The sequence below is a fragment of the Delphinapterus leucas genome, chromosome 12 (assembly GCF_059928025.1).
Source record: "Delphinapterus leucas isolate spDelLeu-1000000601 "Yukka" chromosome 12, BTC_Dleu_Yukka2, whole genome shotgun sequence".
Taxonomy (NCBI): domain Eukaryota; kingdom Metazoa; phylum Chordata; class Mammalia; order Artiodactyla; family Monodontidae; genus Delphinapterus; species Delphinapterus leucas.
The window spans coordinates 96,353,796-96,381,533 of NC_143140.1; the positions used below are offsets into that span (position 1 = coordinate 96,353,796).

At 51.9% G+C, this 27,738-nt stretch overlaps 1 protein-coding gene across 9 annotated transcripts in view; it reads left to right on the top strand.

Moving 5' to 3' along the window:
* FAM120B (family with sequence similarity 120 member B) overlaps nucleotides 1–26,857 on the top strand; it is an 82,418-nt gene extending 55,561 nt beyond the window's left edge. For 3 of the 9 annotated variants that reach the window (XM_022561493.3, XM_022561485.3, XM_022561498.3), the window contains exons 9-11: nucleotides 686–778; nucleotides 6,519–6,570; nucleotides 14,575–18,683. In XM_022561493.3, the coding sequence (XP_022417201.1) occupies nucleotides 686–778; nucleotides 6,519–6,559 (134 nt within the window). In that variant the 3' untranslated portion in view covers nucleotides 6,560–6,570; nucleotides 14,575–18,683. The other 6 variants (XM_022561526.3, XM_022561517.3, XM_089922275.1 and 3 more) reach the window with 3 other exon arrangements.
* The last annotated feature ends 881 nt before the right edge of the window (nucleotides 26,858–27,738 follow it).

The window sequence follows — 27,738 nt, forward strand, 5'->3', positions numbered from 1 at the left end:
GCGCGTGGAGGGCAGGGGCCCGGGGCTGAGCCAGTGCGGAGCCGCCTGCCCATGTCCTCAGAGCGCTGGTTCACCCCTGTGGCTGGTGCCGGGCAGGCTTGGCCTCCTTTCTTTATGGAATAGTGTGAGGCACCAAGGTAGTGTTTAGAATCACATTTAAATATGTACTTAGACTTGCTAGTACTGAATTCTAGTAGAGACAAACAGAAGAAGGCGTCAGGGTTTAGGAATTTAGAAGAAGAATTTAGAGTGAGCCGATTGCATGCCGATGAAGTTTGCGGGGAATTGGGAGGAGAGGGTGGCCTGGTCAGGCCCACCATGTCCCAGAGCCCCGCGTGCTGGTGGCCAGCAGTGCGGGCCTGGGCCTGTGGCCGCTGCCCAGGGCAGCTGCCCGAGGAGGCAGAAAGGAGAACTTACTGCCCTGCTTTGAGGGACCTGACAAGATAGCCTGCTCGTCCCCCCCACAGACTCCTGGGAACAGGTTTAAGTGCAGCCCTGACCCAACCCAGCCGCCGTGCCGTGGCCCCAGCATCTGCATTTTTCAGGGGCTTTCCCTGTGATGGTAAGGACGCCAGAAGTTTGGGAGCTGCCAGCCCAGGGTCACCTTGCTCTACTCTTAAACACGACTGCCATTTGGAGTTCAGCGTCTGGTAGCTGCTGACGTGCTGATCACGTGTCCCCACAGGGCGGAGGGGCCGACAGGGATCCAGCGACCACAGGATGAGCTCTGGGTACAGCCGGTCTGGCCAAGGACAGCACTGGAGGGACCAGGGGCCAGGTAAGAGGCAGGCGGGGTGGCGGCAGTGTTCTGGAGACTGCCTCGCAGCTGTTTTGGAAATAGGTTGTATGTTTACAAGTAAATAAACAGATAAATGTACTGATAGATCTGATTGCTTTGCCTAGTGAAGTGGAGACGTAATTGCCATGCTCGGTGCTAGCCTGCCTCTGCTCACTGCTTTATTCATTTTCTGTCAATTTATTCATCTGTTCAAGACCCAGTTTTTTGTAATTTACTCAAAGGAAGGCTCTTGTAAAGGCTACATATACATACACCCTTCTAATAAGAACACAAACAGTAGCATTCTACCAGTAGAAGCATTTTCTTATGTTCTATGACTTTTTTTTTTTTTGCGGTAAGCGGGCCTCTCACTGTTGTGGCCTCCCCCGTTGCGGAGCACAGGCTCCGGATGCACAGGCTTAGCGGCCATGGCTCACGGGCCCAGCCGCTCCGTGGCATGTGGTATCTTCCCGGACTGGGGCACGAACCCATGTCCCCTGCATCGGCAGGCGGGGACTCTCAACCACTGCACCACCAGGGAAGCCCTATGACTTGGTTTTATACGTAAGAGCCTTAACAGTGTGATCTGGGAAGTAAGATGAATCCTTTGCTTCTTATGTGTGTAATACAGATACCTGGTTTGAACGCATAAAGATGAATTTAGTACGTTGTGGCCACGTGGACTCCGAGCCAGGCTGTGTGTGGACTGCTCGTCCCGTGGTGGCCTGTGGGGGGCTGAGTTCTTCCCACTGGTTCTTGGTAGAATCTGCACTTACCTAATGTTAGGAGTCTGTTGTACGGTTCCGTGATGCCAGAGTTTATGATGACTGTTTCGGAAATGCCCATCCCTGTCAGGAGAGGAAAGCTTCCCAGAGTTAGACTCGCAGGTGCTGCAGCTGTTCCTTTGAGCTTACTTCACCTGCAGTCTCTGCCCTCCCAAATGACGCCACCCACTGTCACTTGAAGCTTCAAGGTGGGCTGGTTGAACAAAGTGAGTAAAGTTCCATCTTCTTAGAATCCCTGGTCCATTGTTGGGACGGGGTTACTTCCGCCCAGTGCCAGCTAAGTCATCTGAACGATCACGTAGTGCCGTGTCACTGAGCAGGGAAAATACCTCCTTTCCATGACTTCACAGCGAGAAGGTGCTGAGGTTGACTCAGGTGCAGACAGGGCACCCGGAAAACCATAGGCAGGTCTGTGTACGCTCTGGAATCAGAAGGTGATAGCAGTGCTGTGGACTCATGGCCGAGGGCGCAGCTCCTCAGACACTGGGCTGGGGGGCTGTCCATCCGTCACACCTGCGTCGTGCACAGGGACATGCTGCCGATGGCACTCATCCGTCAGCCCCATCCGCCTCTAGCTGGGCAGTGGGACTGCTTGGAAACAGGCAGAATTTCAGCTTCTGACTCTTGAGAACAATGGGCCTTCCTCAGGGGAACCAGGGGCAAGGTGTTTCTGAGAGAAGGAGGACCCTGGACAGATATGCGGAGGCCTGGAGGGAAAAAGGCGGGGCTCCCCTCCCCCCGCCCCCGCTGGGTTACACGAGGGGTCCGAGGAGAGGGGCAAAGCCATGCACAGGGGGCCACAGCCGCGGAGGAGCAGGGGCGGCCCTTACCCGGCCGTGCTCTCCCCTCGCGAGGGCCACACAAGACGCCCTTGGTGTCCTGAGCAGGGCGATGCCAGGAGGGGCGGCCGTCAGGCAGCAGACTGTCACCCACATGCCCAGAGCCCTCGGCCTTCAGTGCGGAGCCGGGAGGAAACGTCCTGCGGTTCTGACTGGGTTTGGGTCTCGGTGCTGGTGGCCCTGGGGCCTCGAGGCCTTGTGTGGTGGGCTTGGAGCCGGGTGCGGCCCGGATCCCCCACTCCAGATACGAGTGCGATGCTGCTCCCCCTGGAGTCAGGCCCCCAGCAGAGCACGGAGGGCGGGGGGAGCTGGGGGCCATCTTTAGCTGCCTGGCCCGGCGTGGCCAGGGTCAGCCCTCCCTCCAGAGTCCGCTCCCAAAGCCAGGAGACAGGCCCCTGCCAGTGTCTCTCCAGCCGTCTCCCTTCCCACCACCGCCCTGCGCTCCCCATCGGGGCCTGGTGTTCTGTGAACGGCCACCTTCCCTCGCCCCTTTGGCTCAGGCCTGTGCCCTCTCCCTCCTGCTGGGCCTCGGGTCAGGAGAGCCAGGGTGGGAGGCTGCAGGTTGAGACGGGCACCGGGTGGGAGAGGCTGTGACCTCGGGCGCCTGCGGGGGAGCACTTGGCCAGCACCAGGCCGTCCTCTAGAGGGCGTGTCACCTCGAACAGCTCCTGCACCACCCCTGGGCCTCATCATTGGGTGTCCGGCCCAGGTACCCCCTAGTGTCCTTCTGGCTCTGAACCCCAGGTCCTTTGCTGCTGCTTTTTCACGCTGGGACAGTGGCCCTGCAGAGTGCATAAGAGGCAGACCTGTGTCCTTGGGACGCACCATCGGGTGCAGGCCTCGTGTTGCCCCACGCCAGGTGGCGTTGGGCCTGGTGCGCCCTTGAATTTGAAGCCTGTAGAATAGTACACGCTACAGACTTTCTTTTCTTACTTCACTTGGGTCCAGACAGGCAGAAGCTGTCTCGAAACCTGGGTCCACCACCTGCCAGAGGCCTGGCCTGAGCAAATCACAGATCCCCTGGGGCTGTTCCCTGACGTCTGACCTGGGGCCGGGCTCTTCCTGCAGGCTGTGCTGAGGGCTGGAGGGAAGGCACCCGTGGACCTGGCCTCTGGTGGCCCCTACGCTGTCCTTTCTGAGACCTTGTTCCTCTCTTGCTGTTAGCTCTAGTGTTTCCCTTAATATTTTCACGCTGACCTGTTTTATTAGAGTTATTAGTTTATTAGAGTTGTTTTTCTATTAAAAAGCAAACAAAGTCAACTATACCTCAGTTAAAGCTGTTTTTTAAAAATAAAGGAAGGAAACAAAGCAAAGCTTGACTGTGCAGGCTTGGCCTGTATGAGTTCAGCCATCACTTGACCACAGGACCAGAAGCCATTGCTTAAACACCAAATCCTCTCCAGGACATTGCCCTCAACCTGGTCAGAGTTTCCTCTGGTTGCCGGCCAAGGAGAAAAGGTCGTGAACGTTGGCTTCGTCCTTACTTCCTTGTGATGGCAAAAATTTCAGGAGCGTGTTAACATTGAAGAAGGAGAAACAGTTTTCCTTGGATCTACAGTAAACGAAGAAGTTTCTTCAGATTCTGTTGGCAGAGATCTACAGTAAACGAAGAAGTTTCTTCAGATTCTGTTGGCAGACAGGAGTAGTGTCTGGCAATTTCTCCTCGCGCAAATTAGAAAAACAGTGACTTTCCTTAGGGTGGAAGCGTAGACACTCACCATCAGCCCTGGTTCCCTGCTGGGGAGGAATCTTCCTCTTGAGACCCCACGTGACTTGACAGCTGGCCCCCTGGGGAGTGGCAGGAGCCCTGCTGCTTGTGCGGAGGCCCAGGTGCTGCCCGCGTTCACGTATCCTACATGTGTGGACTGGGCCCTGTGGAGGTTGAGGTCAGGCTGAGTGGTGTTGGTGAAGAGAGCAGTGGACGGACACAAGCCTGAGAGTAAGCAGGTCAGTGCAGAAGGACGGGGACACCCGGACGCTGAGGGCCTCTGGGAGGCTGGGGGCGGCAGTGTCCCAGTGGGACTGGACCAGAGTGCTGGCAGGCAGCTGGTGACTGGAGAACAAGGGGCTCCTCGTTGGTCTGGCGGGCTTTAAGGTGCTGGGAGGAATGATTCAAGGAAGTGGTTGGGTCTGGGGGAGGGAGGGTGAAAGGTTGTCACCTGCAGGAGCACAAGGCCAGGTGTTGCCACCACCTTGGGCTGATGAGAGGGGTCGAGGACGCATGCCAGCAAGGCCTGTGCATGTCTGCTGAGTCTTCCCACCTGGTCTCGGGCTTCGGGCACGTTGGCAGAGCAGAGGCCCCCGGGGAAATGTGCTGTCTCTTCCCTTCTTCCTCCTCTGCCAGAGACCTGAGCTCTGGGCCCCACAGGTCTCACTACCAAACCTCAAGTGCAGGTCACAGGACCCAGGTCGATACGTGGACTTAAGGAACCATCGACTCAGGGAATGAGGCCAGAGGTGCAGCTGCGACTCCTCTTTCAGGTGTCGGTGGTTCCCGAGCTGGTGCCGGTGCCTCCGGGGTGTTTTCCCTGTACACCCAGCACATACGTCTGATAAGGGGTCTTTGAAGGAAACCCCTGCTCTGTCGGGGCCACAGTAGCCACACCAAAGTCAAGGGGTGCTAGTGCCAGAGGGCTGGGGCTGAAAAACTTCCTCTGGGAGGCCACAGATCAGAGGCAAATTGAGGTGGTGAGCACTGAGTTGGTGTCAGACTTCGGAATTGAGGAGTAGGGTGGTGGAAGTTCCGACGGGACACACATAAACAGCCGGAGTGTGTGCACTTGCATGTTGCCTGACATGGAGAGTGCTCAGAAAATGTTACTGCAATGCACGTATGTTTCCTAGTTGCAGATGTTTTCATATAGTATATGTTTCGTACACACACACACACACACACACACACATTTGTATACATAAAGTCTTTTATTGGGACAGGAATATGTTTTTTCAGGTTAGGTAATCCACTTTTTCAGTTTTATGCTATGATTGAATTATGTCATCTCCACTTGGCCAGCACATTTTTTGCTGGGTATTGTCTACTTTTGAACTCCTGTTTTAGTATTTTTTGGAGATACTAAGGTAGTCCAAGCAGAAGGTTGTCACTATTTCCAGGGCAGAGTTAACAGGCAAAATTCTTCCTATTGGTGAAAAACGAAGAATGCCTCAAAATGAGAGTATTCAGTTACTGCCCAGAAGTTGGGAGATTTCCCACGGCCGCCCCCTGGCCTGATGAGAGGCCAGCCGTTCCATTTGGGCCTGGCCAGCCGAGAGAGGTGAGAATCACAAGCCTGTGAGACCTTTCTGGGCTGAGATCCAGTGAACTAGGGGTGGGGACCCCGGACCAGCAGAGGTGTGAACCTCCCCTCACTAAGGGGGTGAACATCAAAGCTTTCGGAACTTTTAAAATGCTAGCCGGCAGCTAAAGTGAGAATGGTTTAACCTCTTCCATGCTGTTGGTGAGAAATGATGTGTTAAATTCCACAGTCAGTAGCCACAAATTTGCCTGTGATTTCTTCAGATTTTCACTTCTCTGTGGTAATTCTGTAGGAGGCCTGGGCTGTTGTAAAGCTGCCTCCGATCATCTGTGATAACAAGGGTGGGGCCTGGAAACCTCATTCTGGCCACCGCTGTGACCTCCTGCTACCCTCCTGGGGGTGTGGGTGACAAGACTGCCCATCATCCGTGAGCACGGGCGGGAGGTGGGCAGCAGCCCCATGGGCAGGGGCAAGGAAGCCCTGGGCTCTGCTGTGGAGGGAACCACACTCGCGCTTTTCCACACTCAGCAGAATGTGCCATGAGCCGTCTCCACGTGAAAGGCCATTTCCAGACTTCACTGACAGCAGCGACTGTGCAGGCGCAGTGCAGGCGGTTGGAACTGGAGTTGAGGGGAGCAGGTTTGACGCTGCTTCCTTCCACTCACAGGGCTGCCTCTTAATTAATTGCTTCCTACTTTAATGGAATAATTATGGTGGCCAAAACTGAAAAGAGAATAAAGTTCTGGCCCCAAATATAACTCAGGTGTTGTTTTTATACATACTTAGAAATGTGCCATTTTTTCTGTTTGAATTTTAGAGAAATTTGATTCTGAATTTTTGTTTTCATATTTATTTGGTGCAGGAAGTAGACAGTATGACCCTGACCAATGGAGAAGATACTAATCATCTTTTGGGTAAGTCCACCACTTATATCTTCAGAACAAGTCAGTTTTATCAAAGGTTGAGGTACAGTATCTGTCTTTATAACATACATCTTTCATGTCAAGTGCCAAACTTTAAAAGAATTCAGATGTTAAAACCTCCCAACAAGGAGCTAAGTTAACTTGATTTCAAGATGAGCTTGCTTCCTTCAGAAAAAGTGTGCACAGAAAGAGATGCAGAGTCTGGCCATGAAACCCAGCACCCTCCTTCAGAGTGAAGTAATCAGACAGTGCCTGTCTTCTCTGAGGAGGGGCTGACCTGTGGCTTCTAGACCCAGCATCACGTAAAGAGGACAAACATCCTTGTCAGTCTTCTCCCTCGTATCATATAAGAAACGCCTTTGTTGGCTTATTTTTAGACATTGTACCTGATTCCATGGCCCCAAACGGTCATTGTTAACATCTTCATTCCAGTGTCTTCATCTGTGATGTGGGTATGGTTGGTTTCTTTTAATGAGTGGGAATCTCATTATATCCCACTTTTTCTAACTTTAACACTAGATAGTGAGGATGCTTCCCAAATGATCTTGTCTTTGAAGACATGATGTCTACTAGCTATGTCATTTTCCAGGAATTGTTTTCTAATTATAAATTCTAACCAAAAGTAAAGTTTCCAACCATATCTTCTGTTGGTCCTCAGAAGTGTTTGTATAGCGAAAGAGGTACCAGCTTCCTTCTCACCTTCCTGGTGGGAGAGGTAACTGCGTAGTCTTGACACAGCATGAGACTCGTGGGTCTGCTTCTGTTGTGTCATCCTTTTCATTTTGCACTTGTTAGGCTCAAGCCCAGAGCCTGTGCATGTGAAGACACACCCGGGTGCTCAGCAGACATCAGGCATCAGGCAGGAAGCCTAATTTATGATGCCACTAATGAGTGGTACATTTGTTGCTCTTTGTCTGTGAGCCCTGCAGGGCTCTTGTTGTTAAAAAATATCTTAAATGAATCCAAGTTCAGAGAAATTCTTTTCATGGAGGAATTTTCAGATAATCCAAAAATTGAAATAGTAAGCCCCAGATTGTTCTGAACTCAACCCCTGAGATTCTGATAATAGAAGAAAATCTAGATTAGGGGTTAGAAGACAGGCCCTTCATTAGCATCTGTCTCCCTTTGGCCTGGAGCTGCTGTGACTACCAAGTCCCCTTCTGGGCCACAACCACGACTTGGGAGAACCCCAGCACTCTCAGACATGCTCACCAGCACTCATAAGACGTGTCCTTCAGTTGACATCATTAAAAACAAACCCTAAACGAATCACAGTTCAGTTTGTAACTTTGCACTTGATGCTTCACCCTGACCGACAGCTCTGTGTGCATAGCTCCTGACTTTGTCTTGTGTTTGAATCCCATCTGGTATTTACCAAAAAGGGATATAGTCTCCCGCTATTTTAATACATGTATATCTCTTACGTTTGAAATATCCTCACCCCTTCCTGCTGGTCCTTCTTAAGGACATCTGCATGTCTAGTCACTTTTCATTCAGTCTTGTAGGACCTACAACCTTATTTCCCAGCTTTGGAAATAGATCTTTTTTTTCATGTTTCCTGATGGGAGGGACTGGTCGTGGGTAGAGCTTGGTGTTGCTCTGGTGGGCAGAGCTCAGTAAAACTTTAATCCGCTTGTCTGCTGATGTGTGGGGCTGGGTTCCCTCCCTGTTGGTTGTTTGGCCTGAGCTGACCCAGCACTGGAGCCTACCTGGCTCTTTGGTGGGGCTAATGGCGACTCTGGGAGGGCTCACGCCAAGGAGTACTTCCCAGAATTTCTGCTGCCAGTGTCCTTGTTCCCGTGGTGAGCCACAGCCACCCCCCGCCTCTGCAGGAGACCCTCCAACACCAGCAGGTAGGTCTGGTTCAGTCTCCTATGGGGTCACTGCTCCTTCCCCTGGGTCCTGATGCGCACACTACTTTGTGTGTGCCCTCCACGAGTGGGGTCTCTGTTTCCCCCATTCCTGTCGAAGTCCTGCAGTCAAATCCCACTAGCCTTCAAAGTCTGATTCTCTGGGAGTTCCTCCTCCCGTTGGCGGACCCCCAGGTTGGGGAGCCTGACGTGGGGCTCAGAACCTTCACTCCAGTGGGTGGACTCCTGTGGTATAATTGTTCTCCAGTGTCTGTCACCCACCCAGCAGTTACGGGATTTGATTTTATTGTGATTGCGCCCCTCCTGTTGTCTCATTGTGGCGTCTCCTTTGTCTTTGGATGTGGGGTATCTTTTCTGGTGAATTCCAGTGTCTTCCTGTCGATGACTGTTCAGCAGTTAGTTGTGATTCGGTGCTCTCGCAAGAGGGGGTGAGGGCACGTCCTTCTATTCCGCCATCTTGAACCAGTCTCCCCAATTTATCTGGACTCTCTGGGGAGGCAGACAGGCACAAGAGGCCTCTGGTGGTACAAAGTTCCAGTGCCACGTAGAGTTCAAGGGAAGGAGAGAAGTCTGCTCTGGGTCCCCTCTGTGGTCACTAAAAAAATAACTTCAGTTTTAAACACCTACTGTCCAGCCACACAGCTTCCTGCCTCTAGATCTGGGTGATCCTTTGGTCAGATCAGGACCCCAGTCCACTTGTCCAGCCCCCTTCATTGGTCCTCACATTCCTTCTCTGCTGTATCCCCTCCCTGTTTACCTTCCATGATCAGTAATGAAAGTGACTTTCTTGTATCTATTCTTGACTGCTTTGCCTCTCTCATTTTACTATGTTTTGTGGTAAAACTGCAAACTTCGGCTAAATCCAATCCTTTGCATTTGTACTGTGGCTAGAGAAAAACCCACAGTCACCCTTACCAGCCCCACCTTAACACTCACGCTCGCCGACCTCAGGGAAGTCAGCCTCCACTCTGTCCCACTGTCCACACGTTTCACCTCTCCTCCCTGCTTAGTTTTCCAGCACTCGCCCCAACCTCAGTCACAGCTGACAACGCTGCTTCCTGTACATTCCTACAGCCACTTTCACGCATCAATGCATTATCAAATCTAAATTGTATAAGCAAATGCCAGGAGAAATAGACAAATCCAGAATAACAGAGGGAATATCTACTTTTTCGTCTCCTCCTATGGATGAACTACCCATGAGTCTCTTCAGCTGTGCTCTCAAGTCCCCATCACCTGGTCAGTGGCATTGCTCCACCACAGCCTCCCCCCACCGCCCGGCTCCTGAAGCATCAGCTATATCCCCTGGTTATTCCTCCCATTTTGCAAAAACCCTTTGTAATCTGCTTTCTCTCCAGCAATCACATCATTTCTTTGCTCTCCTTTGGAGAAAAATAATTTTGAGCCCAGACTCCTATAGTCAGCCAAATTAGCATTGTAACATCAGAGCAAAACATTAATACACTTTTAGGAATTGTAAAATTTTGACCAACAGATCTTTTCCAAAAGAAAGTGAGTATGCTCTAGCAAAATGAGCACTTCAGCTAACAGGAATGCATGGGATATAGGAAAGTGTTGAACAAAGAAATCAGTAAAATGTATAGTTATTGCTATATAATTATTAACTGTAAAAATGGAATAAGCAAAAACAATTGGAGACTAAAATATCAGAGTATTATAAGGAAAGTTATGAGTGTTTCTGGGACATAAGATGAAAAGCAGTGACTTCCCTGGTGGTGCAGTGGTTAAGAATCAGCCTACCAACGCAGGGGACATGGGTTCGAGCCCTGGTCTGGGAAGATTCCCACATGCCGCGGAACAGCTGAGCCCGTGCGCCACAACTACTGAGCCTGCGCTCTAGAGCCCGGGAGCCACAACTACTGAGCCTGTGTGCCACAACTACTGAAGCCCATGCACCTAGAGCCCGTGCTCCGCAACAAGAGAAGCCACTGCAATGAGAAGCCCACGCACTGCAACAAAGAGTAGCCCCCGCTCCACAATGAAGAGTAGCCTCTGCTCGCCACAGCTAGAGAAAGCCCACGCCCAGCAATGAAGACCCAACACAGCCAAAAATAAATAAATAAACAAGTAAATAAATAAATTTATTTATTTTTTTTAAAAAAAGGTGAAAAGTAAAGGCAGACTAAATTTTTTATCTTGCTTAGAGAGAGAATAGGTTTTGAATAAATCTAGCAGTTTTTAGAAAAATGTAAGTTTACGTATGTTTGTAAAATGTAGGGGTACACTCTAGAGGAAAGAAAGAAAGGGGGGAAGAAAGATGATAGAGGAAAATCTGTCATACCCTTTATGCACCTGACATAAATCAAAATTATAAGCAACATACAAGGAGAAACAGACCCAATAAGAGTATATTTAATACATCTCTCTCTCAGAGATACAGATCAGGTAGACAAAAGTATGATATACATTTGAATAACTTCATTAAGAAGTTTACTGTAATAGAAATATACAGAACAATATATGCCCTCTTTATTTATATTATTTTCAAAAATAAATGGACAGTTAAAAAGTCTAACTGGGTATTACAGGTTCCAAAGTAAATCTCAACCAATTTAGTGAAAAGCAGAAATCACATAAGACATATTTTCTGCCCACAAGAAAATAACTTAAGAAATCAACAACAGAAGGATAAAAAGCAGAAATCTTCCCACTTGGAAGTTAATCTACCATTCTGAATTTTTACTGAGGAAATCAAAATCAAAATTACTTTTAGAAATAATAATAAAAATACTACATTCAAAAATTCATGGCAGGAGAGTGATGTCAGGGACGATGCTGCAGTAGGAGGCTCCGGGACCCATCTGCCTGGACAGCAGTTGTACTGGCAGCAACTGTGTGAAGGAGCTGTTGTGGAACTCTGGAGTCTGAAGGCTTGCAGCTTCCAGGGGAAGGCGTGGCTGGTTAGTTGTGATTAATTTCCATCCATCCCTTTTGGCTGCCCATCCTCCAGCCCTCGGCAGACAGCCGTGTCCTCGTTCCTAGAGCAGCTTGCTGGAGCCAGGATGGGCAGTGAGGTCCTGGGCCACACATCAGGCTTCTTGATTGCTGAGGGACAGGCGCTGGCCGCCACTGTCTCAACCCCACAGTATTTAAAGGAGCAACCCCTGTGGAGCTTTTGTTTCCTCTTTTTTCCCTTTGTGCTCTTCTGGAAGCCAGACATTAAAGGGTTAGGACATTCAAAAGCAAGCATATATACAGGGGAATTTAGAAAGCCACCACACATGGCCAGGGAAGGATGCAGGCTCAGAAAAGACGTGAGCAGGCCTCACATGTCCCCCTCAGGCTGGTCCCCAGCACAGAGGCGGCAGCAACAAACAGCAAACGCCAGGAGACGAGGAGGATCAGATCTCCAGGATTACCACAGTATACGCTTTAAATGTCCAGTTTTCAGCAGAAAATCACAAGGCATACAAAGAAATAGGGAGACATGTCTGGCAGCTAAAACTGGCCTCAGCAGACAGCAGTGTGATGGCATCAGTTCATCTCTGACCTTTAGCTTTGTTGTGGAGGCCGCTGTCAAGCTTCTAAAGTACCACTCACGCGTCGCTGAGGTTTTGTTTCTATCTCCGAGGTTTGCAGAGGAAGGAAGCTGGGTCTGAAGGCGTTTGCCTCCTTCGTGAGTGACTCGGTTGCGTCCTCCTCCTTACCCTCTGTGGCCCGCAGCCTGCCCTCACCTCTGCACCTCCCTCTTTTAATCCACCTTTATGCTCTGATTAGCACGTGCCGTTCTTTCCATTGTTCTGCAGTAAATGGAAGCTTCAGCTTCAGAATGGATGTTCCAGATTCTTCATTATCAAGATTTTGCCGCATTTGCTTCAATTTTCCATGTCTTTGCTAACTTAAACTCTCTTTCACTTTGTTAAAAGACAAACTAAAGCATATTAAATTTTTAAGAGTTTATTTGAGGAAAAAAATCAATTCAAATTGGGCCGCACCAAAGCAGAATCTGTTTGGAGGCGTCACCAGTAAGAGCCGAGGGGAGCCTTGTCCAGGGAGGAGGCGAAGCAAGGCCAGGAGGCTGCTGGCCGGCTGAAGCTCATAGCCTCTCTGGCTGCTTGTGATGGGTTGTCCTTAGGTTTTGGTTCCTTGATTTCAAGGCATTTGAGGGTTTGCTTACTTAGGCTGCTAAGGCCTTGGAGCCAAGTCAGTCTGATGGCCTCTTTGTTTAATTAACAACCTCTACACACTGGGTCTGTCTCTGGCCTGTGGTGAGGAAGGTGTGTCCTTCACTCTCTAAGGAGGTCAGTGTGGGTGAGCTTCTAAGGAAAGGCCTTAGGCCTGGCCATCCTGATGGGCCCCAAGTCAGGGAGGTCCAGCACCCAGCCCAGCTTCTTGGCACACACCTGACCACCAGCAAGAGCTTCCAAGGAGCCCCTGCTCAGAGCGGTGGGGGAAGCTAGTCCATCTCCAGCGCGGCCCACCTGCCGAATGGACGGTGACATGAAGCCAATTCACATCTTTCAGGTCCGGAAACTTCTCAAATGATTCTGTGATGATTTCCTCCTTTCATTTTCTCTGCTCTCAATTATTTGTCTCAGAGGTTAGACACTGTATTCTGAGTCCTATAATTACCTTACATTTTCCTCCTAATATCTTTTTGTCTTTTTACTCTACTTTGTGGGAAATTTCCTAAACTTTATTTTCCATCCTTTCTGTTAATTTTTTAATTGTGCTGTTTTTAAATTCTGAGAGCTCAACATACTTAGTTTTTATCACATTTTCTTCTTTGTGTCAAGACTGCACGTTTTCTCTCACACCTGAGATTAATTACACCCATAAGTTCGTTTTATTTTGTTTCTCTTCCTTCATAGACTGTCCTTCCAAGTTTCTTTTTCTGTATGTTTGTTTTGGTCTCTGTTTTTACTTTAGTTTTTTTTCCTCAGATGCCAGGTGATTCTTGAGTGTCCGCTCTTGTTGAAGAGTCAGGCATTAAAAAGGGGATTGGAAGTCTGTGCCTGGCGGGGCTTCTACCCGCCATCTTCTCAGTCATGGGACCCTTGTGGAAGCCCTGGCACTGGAATCCTTCGCTCTGTTACCTCGGGTTGGTCAGTTTCCTTAGAGCAGAGACCTCTAGTTTCTTCTGGAGGCACAGAAGGGATGATGTAGTTGAGAAAATCTGAAGCTCTGCGTGACCTTTGGAAACAGGGTGAGGGGCCTTGGAATAACCCCCAGGTTTCTGACTTGTGTTGGGTTAAGATCTCAGTAGCGTTGACTTGGAAGCATGGGGAGAACAGCAGTAACCTGTGGGTGTGTTGCCCTTGAGACGCCGATGCCGCACACGCACGCGGATGCAGGCGCACACGGCGAGCACATTTGTAGAGAACTAGGAATAGCCCCTGGGGCACCAGCACCCACACACCATGGAGAAAGGGGAGGTTGAGGGAGAGCTGCCTGAGGGTGCAGGAGGAGTTGGGTGCAGGTGCCCTGGGTCGCGGGGAGGAGCGTCTCAGAGGAGAGGGGCTGGCACCTTCCAGCATCTCCGAGGCAGGAGCGACCCACAAAGAAAGGATGATGTTGAGCCCTGAGGACAGCAGGGGTCAGATGGAAGAAGCACATGGTTGGTGGCGTCAGATCAGGAGACCCGTCGTGGGCCTCCAAGGCCACACTCAGTGAGGGGGCACCGCAGGGGCAGGGGGTCCCTCAGCTTCTCCTAGACTCTCCTCCACATCCAGGCAGCACAGCACCCATGCAGACACACACGGCCTCAGGTGTGATGCTCCCTGTGGACGGAACTGCAGCTGACACACCCCTCCTTTCCTGGTCACCCCCCCCGCACACCCAGGCCCTCCAGCTTAGGAAGCTGTCCTGTCCTGGCAGGAAGAGCGGGCTGGCTCAGAAGATGCGGTTGCCACGGAGACTCACGCAGCCACTTGTGTTCCAGGCAGTCCAGCCAACGCCTGCCTGCTGGGTGGGACAGAACCCTGTCACCATTGGAGAGAGAATTGTTTTAAAACTTGGACATTGAACATAGTGCCTCTGGCTTATCTACAGTCAAGACACATTATAAAATACACTGTGTTTCACACGTTACTGGCACCCAGTCCAAGACGTACATGGGACGTGGTGTGTGTTTTAAACTCCGTTCCCCTTGTGCATTTCACAGGCAGTGGGTAGAGAAGGGAGCCAGGAAGACAAGGCAGAACTGAAGACGCTCACGGAAAACCACCTGCGACACGTCGCCCAGAAGCATCACTGCAGCTTCACCCCGAATACAAGTATCGTCCTAACAGTGAATGTAAATGCAGAGACGCTCGTGGGAGAGAATAAGGGAGTGGAGAACTCAGCCACACTGCAGGAGTCCTCTGGTCGGCCGCACAGCAGAGGCCTCGCTGTCTGTCCAGAGCGCGTGGTTACAGCTCCTGCTTCATTTTCACACAGCCCAGTGCACACTCCTGTCTTCATACAGCTGTCCTTGAGTTAAAAACACGATTTCACAGAAAGTTACTTTCTCACAGTGGTGGGCCCAGGCTTCTGACATACAAGGATCCTTGTAAAATGCATTGATGTGTCCATGGTACAGCTTTTAGGTTTTGATTCCTTGTTTAAATTTGTCAGAAAGGCCATTTTGTCAGGAGTTAGAGTTTTCTACTGGTGAGTGGAAATGACTGGTTTGTGGTGAGCATTTTGCTCCTAGGAATTAGCCAGACCTCATCATTAAAGGAGACACATGCAAGAACCAGGGAAAAGCTGTGACCCATCCAGGAGCGGGGCACCAGGGCCGCATTCCATGTGCTCTGTTCCTCGGCACTCTCCACAAGGTCCTCAGGGAAACCTGCAGCTGTACAGATGGTCTGGTTGGGTTTGCCATCTCTCTTCGTGTCATAACGGTGATCTGTGATACAAGTTTGTGGTTTATGCCAAATATAAATGATTAGTCTGTTACTAATGAGAAAACATGACTGACTTCTTTGCTTCTGATTTTCATTTGGACCTGTAGTTAAAGTTCTAGAGCTGGAAAGGCCTTGGGGCTCTAACCCAGGCCTCTTAGGTAGCAGACGACTCCCATGAGGTTACCGTGGCGACAGCAGGGTCTGGTCCTGACTCTGCCTGGCCTCCTCCTACTTTGTGGCCCCGGTGTCCTCATCTTCAAATGCAAGTCACACGTACTCCCTAAAAGGAAAAAAGTGATTTCTGTGCTGATTTGTTGTTCTTCTAATGTTATTTAAATTCGTGCAGACACACCTTAGATTCCTTATGCTCACAGCTCTTCCTTAATACAGCTTTCAATCTAAGACATTATGTAGATGAAAGGAAGCTAAATTATGAAGCAAACAGTGTCAGCATCACAACCGCAGCAGCTCTCCGTGGGCTGCCGTAGCCTGTGCTGGAGGAGGGCTGTGCCAGGACAGTGGCGGCTGAGCCTCTTGCAGGGCCTGCGGTGGCGGCACAAGGGGGAGCAGAGCCTTGGGGGGAACGAGGCTTGGGGCACCCTGCCCCGGGCGCCCACCCACCCCTGCAGCTGTGGTGCGGTGGGTCCTTCTTGTGCCTCGTGCCCCTTGGTACCAGGCCGGGAGTCCCCCACTTCGCTGCTCCCTTGAACTGGTAGAGCTTCTGGCGGACTGGGTTTCAGGAAGGCTCCTGCCTGAACTGTGCTGTGGGAATTTCTGCAGCAGCAATGTGTGTGTGATCCCGTGGAGGAACGCAGCACGGCAGGGACGCTGTTTTCGTCTGAGATAAAGTGTCCTTTTTGAAAGTACTAATTAGTTGGATTTTATAAATCTGATTTTTTTTTTTCAGGTTTCAACACCCAGAATTTGGTTATGTTCATTTTTTTCCATCCTTTGAACTTCTTGTTTAAAATTTCAAGCTCTTTCAGGCACCTGCCACAATTTAGGAAGAAAAATAAATAAGCAGGCACCACTATTTCCTGACTCACAAAAAAGAAAAATAAATTTTGCAAAAGGGAAATGAAGCACATGTGTGAGGCGGGTCTGTGTTTTGTACGTGGTATTGAAGCTTCGGCTGGTGACACACAGGTGACTGGACATCTTCACCGGTCTTCAGCGTCAGCCTGGCTTAGTGCCCAGTGAATTCCTCACCCCACTGTCCTGCCGGCTTGGGGAAGAGCAGGCTTGCGGACCGTGATGTTGTCAGACCATGAACTGCGTCCCTTGGTGGAAAGAGGGACGCTGAACGCCATGCTCTGGGGAAGCCGCAGTTCCGTGTGGGGAGAGGGGACCTGGGCTGCTTGCAGGTGCTGCGTTCGGGGGGCCCCGCAGGGCCTGATGCCCATAACTTCCTCCTGTTTGATGCCAACGTGACCCACGGCCGAGCCGGCCGCCTCCCTGTTAGTGTAGCAGAAGCTGACTCGTGGCTTCTTCCGTGGCTCCCGTCTCCCAGATGTTCTGGGAGCTCCTTGTGAAGCGTTAAGAAGGGCTGGAGCTGGCTCTGCAGACTGACCGTGAGACCCCATCCACGGAGGTGAGCCAACCAACAGTTGGCAAACATCCCCTCACGTCGAGGTCCTGTGTGGTTAGAAAAGCTACTCCCTCACGGTCTCAGGTGGCACCCAAGGCCATGGCTCGTGCCTCCCCCACTGTTCCCGGCCCAACCGAGCCCGCCTTCTGTGGAAGCAGCGCGGGTCTGCGGGGCGGTTATAGTTCTGAATGAGGAGGTGGATGGCGAAAGCCGGCTTTATTAGAGGTTGGGTAAAAACTGAAGTTGACTTCAACCTTCTCTTTTCGGCAAGTTGTCTGAACTAAAAAGGAGAAGCAGCAGCCTCTCCAAAGCAGACTGGTCTTCGCGTCTCTGTGGTTTTCCCGGAAAGCCTCTCTCCTGGGGAGCCAGGTCAGCGCCCACAGGACACGCAGGGAGTTGCGGGGGAAACGTGTGCTGGTGCCGACGACTAGGCCCCCGCGGGCACCCAGGTCAGCGCCCACCTCTGCCCGGAGGTCAGAGCTGGAGGGCAGGGGGTCCGGCAGGCAGTGGCTTGAGGGCAGGAGGGAGCGAGGCCCACTGGTCACAGCTTCGCACCTGGACACTTGTCTGCACTAGAGCCACTAAATGTTAGTAAAGCTGAGCATCCGGGGGAAACCTCTTCTGGGAAGGTTCCACGGGCTGTAGGTTTTCTCGCTGGCTGTTTTACAGTTTCGTCGTGTCCTAAACCCGTTTTCTTTGAGGCAAATCTGGCACCAAGAGTAAAACACTGTCCAAGATCTGTTTTGTGGTTTGATTCAGCCTCTCCAGCCTGTCAGTCCTTTGCGTTAGCAGCTAACTCATAAGTTTGTGTAAAATGGCGTGAGATATACTCTCCCTTTTCTTGATCCATGTAGCTGTTAAAATTCAGGAAAAGCAGATAATTCGATTAAATTAAGCCACCAGCCTGTCTATTGAATCAAATGTTCAAGCCACAGCCCTTAACTTCGGATCCAGACCAAGATAAAAGCCTGTCACGTGTGAAGAGATATTGAAATAGTCTGAGCCACTGATACACATCTGGTGTCACCCCAGCCTTCCTGTCCCAGGCAGCAGGCCCGGGCGAGGGGGATGCAGTCAGCTCGAAAGGAGGAAATTGTCTAATATCTTTGGCGTTGGTCTCGGAGCAATGCACTTCTGAGAAGACAGTACCGCAGTGGCTGAAGGGATCATATGACTCAGCGTGAGTCGCCAATTTAAGGCTACAGAACTTTCTTTCTTTCTGAAAAGGTTTTCCCAAAGAGTCATGCTCTTTTTTTTCCCCCCCCTTAGAAATCCTCCTCTTCCTTTGCTCTTTTCTGATATTCTGGGTTTCAGCATATTTCCTTCTAACAGTTGGACCTTTCCAAGTCTTAAAGCTGGATTAAAATCGTTTTAATCCCGGATGGTATGTAGCGAGGTTCAGTCCCTGGCCCTCATAGAAACATTCACAGCACATTATAATGAGCTGATTGTCAAACTGAATGTTTCTGAGCTTGTGTGGACAGACGTCAGGAAAATCACCTTGTTATGTTGGATATGAAGGATTTCTCTTTCACGGAGGAGCCGCAGATCACTACAGTAGACTCCCAGGCTTTGGTGGCCCCTAGCAAGTACACAGAGTCGTAGAAAATGTGCTTTTCATCCTCTTAGGACCAGTTCTCGTTCTTACTGGTCTTAGACCCCTTTTATACCTAGAAACTATTGAGGACTCTAGGTTACTGCATTGAAAATTAAAAATGGTAAAAAACCTTAAATGTGTATTTATTAATTCATTTAAAAATAACATATTTCCCCCCAAAAAATTAGTGAGAAGAGCAGCGTTCTTTTGCACTTTTGCAAATCCATTTAGTGTCCGGTTTTAGGAGGGACAGCAGACCGTCTGCAGCAGTGCGCCATTCGTCTGAGAGAAAAGGAGGACCGGCCCCAGGCCTATGGCTCGAGAGCAGGAGGCCTCTGGTGCCTTTTCAGAGATGGACAGGCTTCCTGGAAACCATCCCACACTCCACAGGCAGGAGTTCTCTGAAGGCAACTGCAGTGGAATCTGAAACCGCTTCAGTAACTCCGGCCCAGCGTGTGTGACAGGCATTGGTCTGCCCTGCACTCTGGGTGCACAGTTGTGTACCCTGCTTGGTCATGTGGAAAATACTGGCTCTCTGAGTTCTGCAGTCTTCCAAACGCTGGCATGTTTCCTTATACGAGACTCACACTCGCTGCTGTCGCCCGCAGCTCCGTCTGAGAGCTCTTCCCTGAGGACACCCTCCAGCGGCTGTGGCTCACACAAGGGCTCCCAACTCTAATTTTTGCTTTAAATTTCAGATTTCATCATTGGCAACAAAACTGTTTTTGTGTTGTTTTCCCTGAAATGACAACTTCAGCACCTCTGGAAAGGGAAAGTGGGAAGAGATATGGGTTAGAATTTAATGCATTAAAAAAAGCATCAGAAACAAAATGGCCAAAAGCTAACGCAGGACAGCCTGGAGGAGGCGTGGATGGAGGTGTGGGAGCCTGGGGACAGCGGAGAAGCCACGTAGGTTGACGCAGCCGTTCTGTGGGCAGACGTACTGACGTGACATTTGTGTGGGAGACTCTGTCCCCAGGGTCCAGATAGGAATTTACTCTCGTCCTGTCCATACAAGGCTCATTCTGAGTCAGGCAGCCCGAGGAAGAGGGAGTGTCCGACCTAACGGGCCACAGGACACGTTCAGATGCAACTGGGACAGAGGAAGGTGTGGCGTGTGCAGGGGTCTTCTCCCGTCGGCCGGGCTGGAGGCTGATACTTAAACCTCCCACGAAGGGGGTCAGACCAGATGCGGTGAATATTTACAAACAGCACAAGACGCAGAATCGCAGGGTCACACGCTGGCTGGTGGCCAGGCAGCGTGACCACATGCTTCCCGCCCTTGAGTCCCCAAAGTCCCCACGAGGACCTGTCTCTGCCCCACCCTGTCCTTGAAGACGCTGAAGGAGACGTTTAATTCTCCTCCTTCCCACAGGGAAGTGTGCTGCTTCTGTAAAAGCCGCAGGCACAGCCCAGGGCTGGCAGGGCTGCCCACTGGGCTCTGGGCCCCTGGTCGTCAGCGTCCCACTCGGCTAACTGAAGCCCAGCTGCACACACAGGCGCTAATGTCCGTGACGCAGCACCAAGGGGAGGGCAGGGAAGGAAATGTCAGGGTACCAGGGCGAGCGCCCTGCCCACCCTCCATCTGTGCCCATGGCAGGGCTTACGGGAGCATATGCTGCCTGTTGCTCACTGACCATCTGCTCCGAGTTGCTGAAGTGTCCCCGTTACCGTGGCAACACAAACACTCCCTGGTCAGGTTTCACTTTTATCTGTGCTCTGGAATGGGGCTGGGGAGGGGTCGGGTCTTCCTCCCGGCCCTGCTGCCCCTCCTTCAGCGCTCCCTCCGCCTCTGGCCTGGCCCTCTCCCCCCAGTTCGGAGCACGTACGGTTGGAAGGAGAGCTGGCCAGTCTGAGAGCTGGGTGGTCGTGTATTTCTGTTGGCCTGGCGCCTGACTCCGGAATGGACCCTTCCCCAAATTTCAGGCTGGTGTCTGCGGGCTGAGTCTCTGCCCGCACGGGAGAGCTCCAACTGGCTGGGACACGGCCCCTCGGCCAGGGAACATCTGTCCACCCACGCAGTTTGGGGAGCTGGTTTAATGGGACAAATGGGTGGGCTTTCATCAGCTGTTAGCAGGACCGTTTCGTGGGCCCTGTTGTGGGATCCACGTCCCTCCTGGCAGCACCAGGGGGCTCCTTGCAGGGGGTGCAGCTGCGGAGCCTCCTAGAGAGTCCGTGTTTTCAACTGGGGTTGAGAGCTGCTGAAGGGAGCGGGCCGGTTGCAGTCGCCTCTCCACCGAGGTGTCAGGTGGTGAGACTGGAGCCCCCCAGCGGGAGGCTAGGAGGGGTCTAGGGCAAAGCCAGACCTTTGCTACGTTACCCCAAAACTGAGTTCCCCTCTTGGGAACTCTTGGTGAGCGTCGAGCCAGAAGACACAACCAAGCCCAGTGCTGGAGAAGGAAGGATTGATTACTTGCAGCAAGTAAGGAGAGCACCGGGGATATTTCCCAGAGCAGCAAAATCAGGGATGTTTTAAGCTAAGGGTACCTGCGTCTTCATGAGGGGGCTTGAGCAGAAGAGAATTCAACATAGAATTGGGCAGAGGTGGACACAGCCCAGGCTTTAGCTGACTGAAGTTGGGACGGTCAACATCACTCTTGGCCTCCTGGGGGGGACTTAGTTCCTGCAGAGTAACTCAGACTGTAGTGTGCGCCCCTTGGGGAGGAGCTGGGACTCTGTTGCATCGCTGTTCCGTTGCTTCTTGACTGCTCTTCCTTTGGTCCTGCGTTCCCCGCCTCCATTAAGATCATTAACTGCTGAGACCTGTTCAAGGGCAAGCGCTGTGTCCGCGTCAGATCACAAAAGGCTTAGGCCCCAAATGGCTTCTTATGTCAGGAAGGCCATGCCTGGTTCTTTCTCCAGGGACCCCCTACCCTGTTTGCTTACAGTTACTTTCTTTTTTGAGAACCGAGGGATACAGAGATTCTGTTTCTCCTGCTGGTTCTTGTCGGGGAGACCAGCTCCCAGGTCTGGCTGTGACCTTGGGCTGCTTCTCTCCGTCAGGACGGCGTGTGTGTCCGGGGCGCTTCCACCGGGCACCACACAGACGTGCACGAGGAGGCCTCACAGGCTGCTGAGCTGCACATGCAGGGCCCACGCCCAGGTTTATCAGGAGAGGGCAGAGCATGGCAGTTCCTCCCAGAAACAAGGGCGCCAGGCCGCCCTCCGTATTCTCCAAGTTGATGGGACCACCCAGAACTGGGACCAGGCAGGAGGGCAGCACGGGACCTACTCCAGGGTTTCTGGGGCCCCCTCGGCGCTTTTTCAGCCAGACCCTGGGCGTGGGCAGGAGCGGATGCCCAGGCAAGACCTGAAGCATCTTATGGTCTCCAGGGAGTCAGTGGGAAGCCAGGGACCCGGGCGACTCCGTGCGGTATAGGAAGCCACCTCTGGGGAGGAGTCAGCCTCTCGTGGCCAGACTCACCCACCCAAACCCCTCCTGAGATGCCCGCCTCGCACAGAGCCCCTGGCTGCCGTGGTGGCAGCGCCCCCAGAATTTCACAAAACCTGCTGTAAAGGTTCATTTGTGGCTCTAGGACGCGACTTCCCTCAGACCCAGGGGCTGGGTGTCACCACGAGGGTCTTGGTGCCCCGCGGTCACTTCATGAGCACGGCACCCCAAGCTCGGCAGTGGCCCTCAGCCTTCCGCACCGCACTGCCCGCTGGAGCTAGTTAAGCGTCCGCACCCTAGCCGGGCCCCTGGCCACCTCCTGCCAGGCTCCCTTCAATCTCCAGTCACCCGCCCGGTGCTCGAACGCAGGCAGGTCCTCACTTCCTGGAAACGAGAAAGCAGGTGCTTGGCTGCTTATTAAGTTACACTTTCCTGGCCTTTCACCATTGCACTTGTGAGCATAAAATAGTGTTATTTCAATAAAATTAAAATCTGGCCTTCAGCTTCCAAATTAACAAACATTGCTGGGCACCAAATGGCCTTAAGAGCAAGTCAAACTTGGAATTTTACCGAAAGCAAAACTCCTGTTAGACTTATTAAATTCTCGATGGCTTTTTAAAATAGGAATTTCTTCATAATATCTCAAGTATCTTTTAATTTCCAACAGATGCACATAAAAGATCCATTTCCAGGTTACTTGGGTAAAGGGTGGCAAGTGCTGATTTCCCTCTGTGCCATTTACCCTGTCTGTTCCAACATTATTTAAGCCATCGCAAATGTAGAAAGAAAGCGAACATAACATTGACACCAAAGAGATCAGCAAAAACGAAAGCTATCAACTAATCTAATGTATAAGCAAGTGTGAAAATCCTAAGTAAGTAATTAGCAAACAGAATCCAACAGTGTGTTAAAAAGATTATACACTAGTAAGGGGCTAAGTAGGTTTTTTCCAGTGAAGTAAGAATGGGTCAATACTAGGTCTTTTGATATAAACCACCATCTAGCAGAGCAAAAGATTAAAATGTCTTTGTAGATGCCGACAAACATTGGATGAAATTCAACATCCACTCTCAGCTTTTAAAATGCTCCTAATAAAACAGCAGTTGATGAATACGTCTTTAATATTATCAGTGCTGTCGCAGCCTGAAAGCTCACATCCTGGGGAACCCTGGAGACACTGGGAAGAAGACAGACCCTCACAATCCCACAGCCCCTTCACACAGCTTTGGTGGTTCTGGCCCATGCAGTTGAGTCAGGAGAAAGAAACAAAGTACAAAAATGGGAAAGGATGAGATAAAGTGATGATTACTTACAGGTTATTTCATTGTATATCTGGAAAACCCTAGAGAAGCAGCTGAAAAATATGTACAAAAATATAAGAGAATTTGGCAAAGTAATCAGCAGGCTTCCTGTCTGGAAACAAGAACCAGTAGGAGATACGACAGAAGAAAAGGCTTCATTTATCACAGCATCAAAAAAAAGATAAGCTGTATAACAATGTGGTTAGGAAGAAATATGAAAGTCCTACAGCAAGAAAACTGTACAGCACCTCTGGGGAACGCGCACACCAGGACAGGGACCAGCACTCGTGCGCTTGGCTTGAAGATGCCAGTTTCCGCACAGTTAATCTGCACACATAGTGCAACCCCAACTAAAAGGTTAACTCTTTTCAACTAGACAGGTTAAATCTAAATTTGTGTGAAAAAATAAAAATAGGGCAAATCTAAGAGAAAAATAATAGAGGAATTAGCTCTATCAGATATTAAAACACATTTTGAAGTTATATTTTAAACTCTCTGTTACTGGCAGATGGATAATTAGGAAGTCCAGAAACAGACCCAAAATACATGTCATTTATGATAAAAGTGTTTAAATCGTTGGGGGAATGTAGTGGTGCTACATAGACAAACATCTTGGAAAACTATAAAGCTGGCCCTATACTTCATCAAAGTTAATTCCAGACAGATCAATGACCTGAATGCTAAAGAAGAGAAACAGACGTGTACTGACTGAAAGAAACCACAGGAGGGTTTTTATGTTGTATGGAAGGCCTAAATATAGCACAAAACCCAGAAGCCATAATGATATGAACAAAAAGATGACATAAGAATAAAAATACTCTGCGTGGAGCTAAACCGTCACCGTAAGCCAGTCAGAAGATGAAGATAAGCTGTAAAAGATGTTTGTAACAGAAACCGAGAGGAGTTTCTTTGTTATTTAAGTCAATAATAAAAGAGACCAATAGGTCAATGAGGAAAAGGAGGCAAAGGACGTGACACACAGCTCACGAGAAGGAAGGAGAAGTCGCCCTTAAACGAAAAGATGCCCAGCTTTTCTCATAAAACTCCCCGAGCAACCGTGTTCCACTTGGGTCAGGCTGAGCAGGCAATACGAAATCCCTCCCTTCTCAAGGGACGAAGAAGGTTTGGCATGTCCATCAGAACTCTTATTTCCATGAATGTGTTCCACAGGTACAGTCACACGTGTGTGCAGTGACACGTGTGTGGTTATTCGTGGCCATGTTGCCCGTGGGTCCACCCTCATCCACAGATGCTGTTGCGTGTCACCTGCCCGCTGAGCGCTGGCCCTGCAGAGCAGAGCTCGGAGCCCAGCGTTGTGGCCACCAAAATCCTCACCTGAGACTCGGACCCATGGACACCGTCGTCTCCCGTTAGGACCCCGATGTGAAGGGCTGGCTTGGGACAGGTGTGGCCCCCAGAGCTCTCGGTGGCTTTGTGAGCCCCGAGTCATGGGGCCCAAGTCCCTGCAGGTCACAGGCCATCCTGAGGGCCCTCGTCCCTCCAGAGACCCTGCCCCTCACGCCCGTACCCGCACTGTCGTGGGAGACCTCACCAGGGCCCGGAGCAGCCTGGGCTTGGGGGGGGGCCCATCCACAGGGGCCGAGGAGCCACCAGCTGGGTGTTCACTGAAACCACGAGGTGTGTTCAAATCTCCTCATTTACATCTCAGCATGTGTCTGGGCGAGGCTTTTCTCCCTGTGGGTTAATTTGCAGAGAAAATACTGCAATTCAGAAACATGTACAAATTGAAAAGGCACAGGAACGCTGGAACTGCCTTTTCTGATCACTTACTCAAATTCATAGGGCTGTCTGAGCAGGATCCTTGCTCCTGGAGGCCAGTGGAGCCGAGGGACTTTGACCCCACGGAGGGCGGGAGCCCTGCCTTTCCACCCTGAGCACGGGACCCCTTCTCCCAACACAACCCATGTCACACGAGCGAAGCAGTGATCGCATGGGATGAACTCACCGGGAAGAGACGAGGAAGCTGGACATATGTATGTTGTGGAATAAACTCAAGAATTGAAAAGCCTTGGAACTAGGGACCCGGGTTTAAGGTTGAGGTCTCCAAGTCTGTGAACCTGCCCCTCTCCCGGGGACGCGAGTCCCGTGCCAGATACAGGCTGGCACCAGGTGGGCCCCCCTCGGGGGCTCGACCGGGCTGGCAGGAGGCTGTCCCCTTGTCCGGGGTCTGTAGCTCTGCGGCACCTGCCCACTGTCCAGACGCTGTCCTCCTCCCCGAGCTGACCATCTCCCCCTGGAGCCCAGCTCCAGTTTCCAGCTGTTCCCACGGATCTGAGAAGAAACTATGGTTTGCACAGCAGCCGAAGAGGCTTTTTCATTCTGGAGTATCTGTAACAGGTGGGAAACCGATCTCCCAAATGAGCCTCGTTGACACCCCTCTGTCCCTGTTTCTTGTGGGGAGAACAGCATCTGGCTTATAGAAGCTACAGCCGCGGCCTCTACATGTAGTCGGGCCGCAAAGCCAGGTCTGATTGCCCAGTTCAGTTTTAGTTTTGCCCACAGAGGTAACTGTTCTGTTTTGGCTGTGTGATTGTGATGACGGGGCTAAATGAGACAGGTGCTTCTCTGTAAGCACCTTTGCTGAGCACACAGAGAGCTTGCACTGTGACTGTAAGTGGCCTCAGCCACTCGCCCAGTGATCCTGTCGGCTGCTTTTTGTGCCGGGGGCCAGGAGACCCCCTCAGCCCCACGTCGGGTGGACTGCAGAGGAGGTGGAGAAGATGGGAGGGGCTGGGGTTCCCATCACAAACACTCCCTGCAGCACGTCCAGCTCACGGGGGGTGGACCCCACTCCCCGGCCCCACACATGGTTCTCTGAGCCAGTCCTGTTTTCTCCCAGGGCCCCAGCAGGGCACAAGCTGACCCTGATTTCCATAAGAAACTGTGGCCGGCATGAGGGGCCGGGGCCATGTGGCCGAGGTGGTTGGGATACTGGCTGTGTGACTTTTCAGCAAGTTACCCTCTCTGAGCCTCAGTTCCCTCAGCTCGGAAAGCAGGACAACACTGGGTATCATGTAAGGACCGGCATGCAGTGCCCAGCACACGGGAGGTCTGAACAGTCGCCGCTTTCCTCCCTTCCCCGCCCCCCCGGTGGGACCCCCGAGGGGTGGGCCCAAAGCTCGATGTCACTGGGAGTCACCCTTGAGCCGTGGTTCTTGCTTCTCAGCGGATGTGCCGCGCCCGCCCCGTGGGTTCCTCAGCAGTGGGGATGGGGGCAGGGCAGGAGGAGGTGGGGCCAGGGGGCCACAGACGTGCAGCCCCATCTGCCTGGGACCCAGGCGGCGGTGCCGTTGCTGTGTTTGTGTCCAAAGCCCATGTTTCATCGCAGAACCTGACAGTATGTCGATGGGATACTCGGGTGATCACTTTGACAACAGGCACCTCTAAATCCTCTGTCCCGGCAGATCCGCAGTGGCCTCGCCCTCCTGGCGAGAATGGTGCCGTGTTGCCTCACCTGGGTCTACAGTGTGTGTGTGTGTGTGTGTGTGTGTGTGTGCATGCGTGCGTGTGTGTGTGTGTGCGAGTTACATCTCTCAGCAGCTGCCGCCCACGCAAGGCCAGCCAGCTTTTCTTTCTCCTCTTCCCCCCAGGGGAAGGGGCCTTACCTGACGCAGCAGGGGTTTGTGGAGTGTCCACTTGCAGCTTGCCAGGCAGGGGGGGGGGGTCGCTGCTCAGCCGGCCACCACCTCGCCCCTCCCCGGCTCAACTCAGGCGGAGTTGGAGCTCTCTGGGCCACCGCGACCCCCCCCCCCCCCGCCGAAGGAGTCCCCGTGACTTTGGGGGAGGCAGCGTCCCTGCCCTCTTCTGAGAGGGAGCCATACGACCCTGGGTGGGGGTCAGGCAGAGAGGGCAGTGGGCTGGCTCGTCACCACCCAGCTCTGCTCGTGCGAGAGGACAGAGGAGGACCAAGCACACCTTCCTCACCTCCGACCGGGGGCGCATCCCACCAGCCCTGGTGTCCTCTGGGGCAGTGTCGGCACGGCCATCCGTGGGTCCTCTGGGGACCAGGGTGGGTCCTCCACTTTTCTTGTAAATGAGGAACGGAACAGAGGTCTGCCTCAGCCCCGAGGGGGCGGGGCTCTGGCCCTGACCCGCAGACACAGGAATCTGCTTTCTTTAAACAAGAGCGGGCATGCACCTGCGCTTGGAGTGGCTGTTAGGTGTGACCCGGACGTTGGGTCAGGTGCTCGCTGACCGCTGACCCAGCCCCTTCGGCCACATTTCCTCAGGCTCCTGTAGCGGACTGAGTGGATCTCAGACTTTGTGGCCAGAACCGCCCAGAGTTCAGGACCAGGCGGGCACAGGAACCTGCGTTTCTAACATTGCTGAGGAGCTGCTGGTGCCCCTGGCCCGGGGAGCAGACTTGGGACCCAGGCTCACTGCTGACATTCAGCTTCAACTCCAGGGCTCGCAGGAGGCGCCCAGGGCCCCTAGGAGGCAGGAAGGCCCAGTTAAGAGGTACATCATGCTGCTGAGACCTGAATTTGTGTGTAAATTTCCTGGGGATCCTGGTTCAGGAGGCCTGGTCCCCCTTGTGAT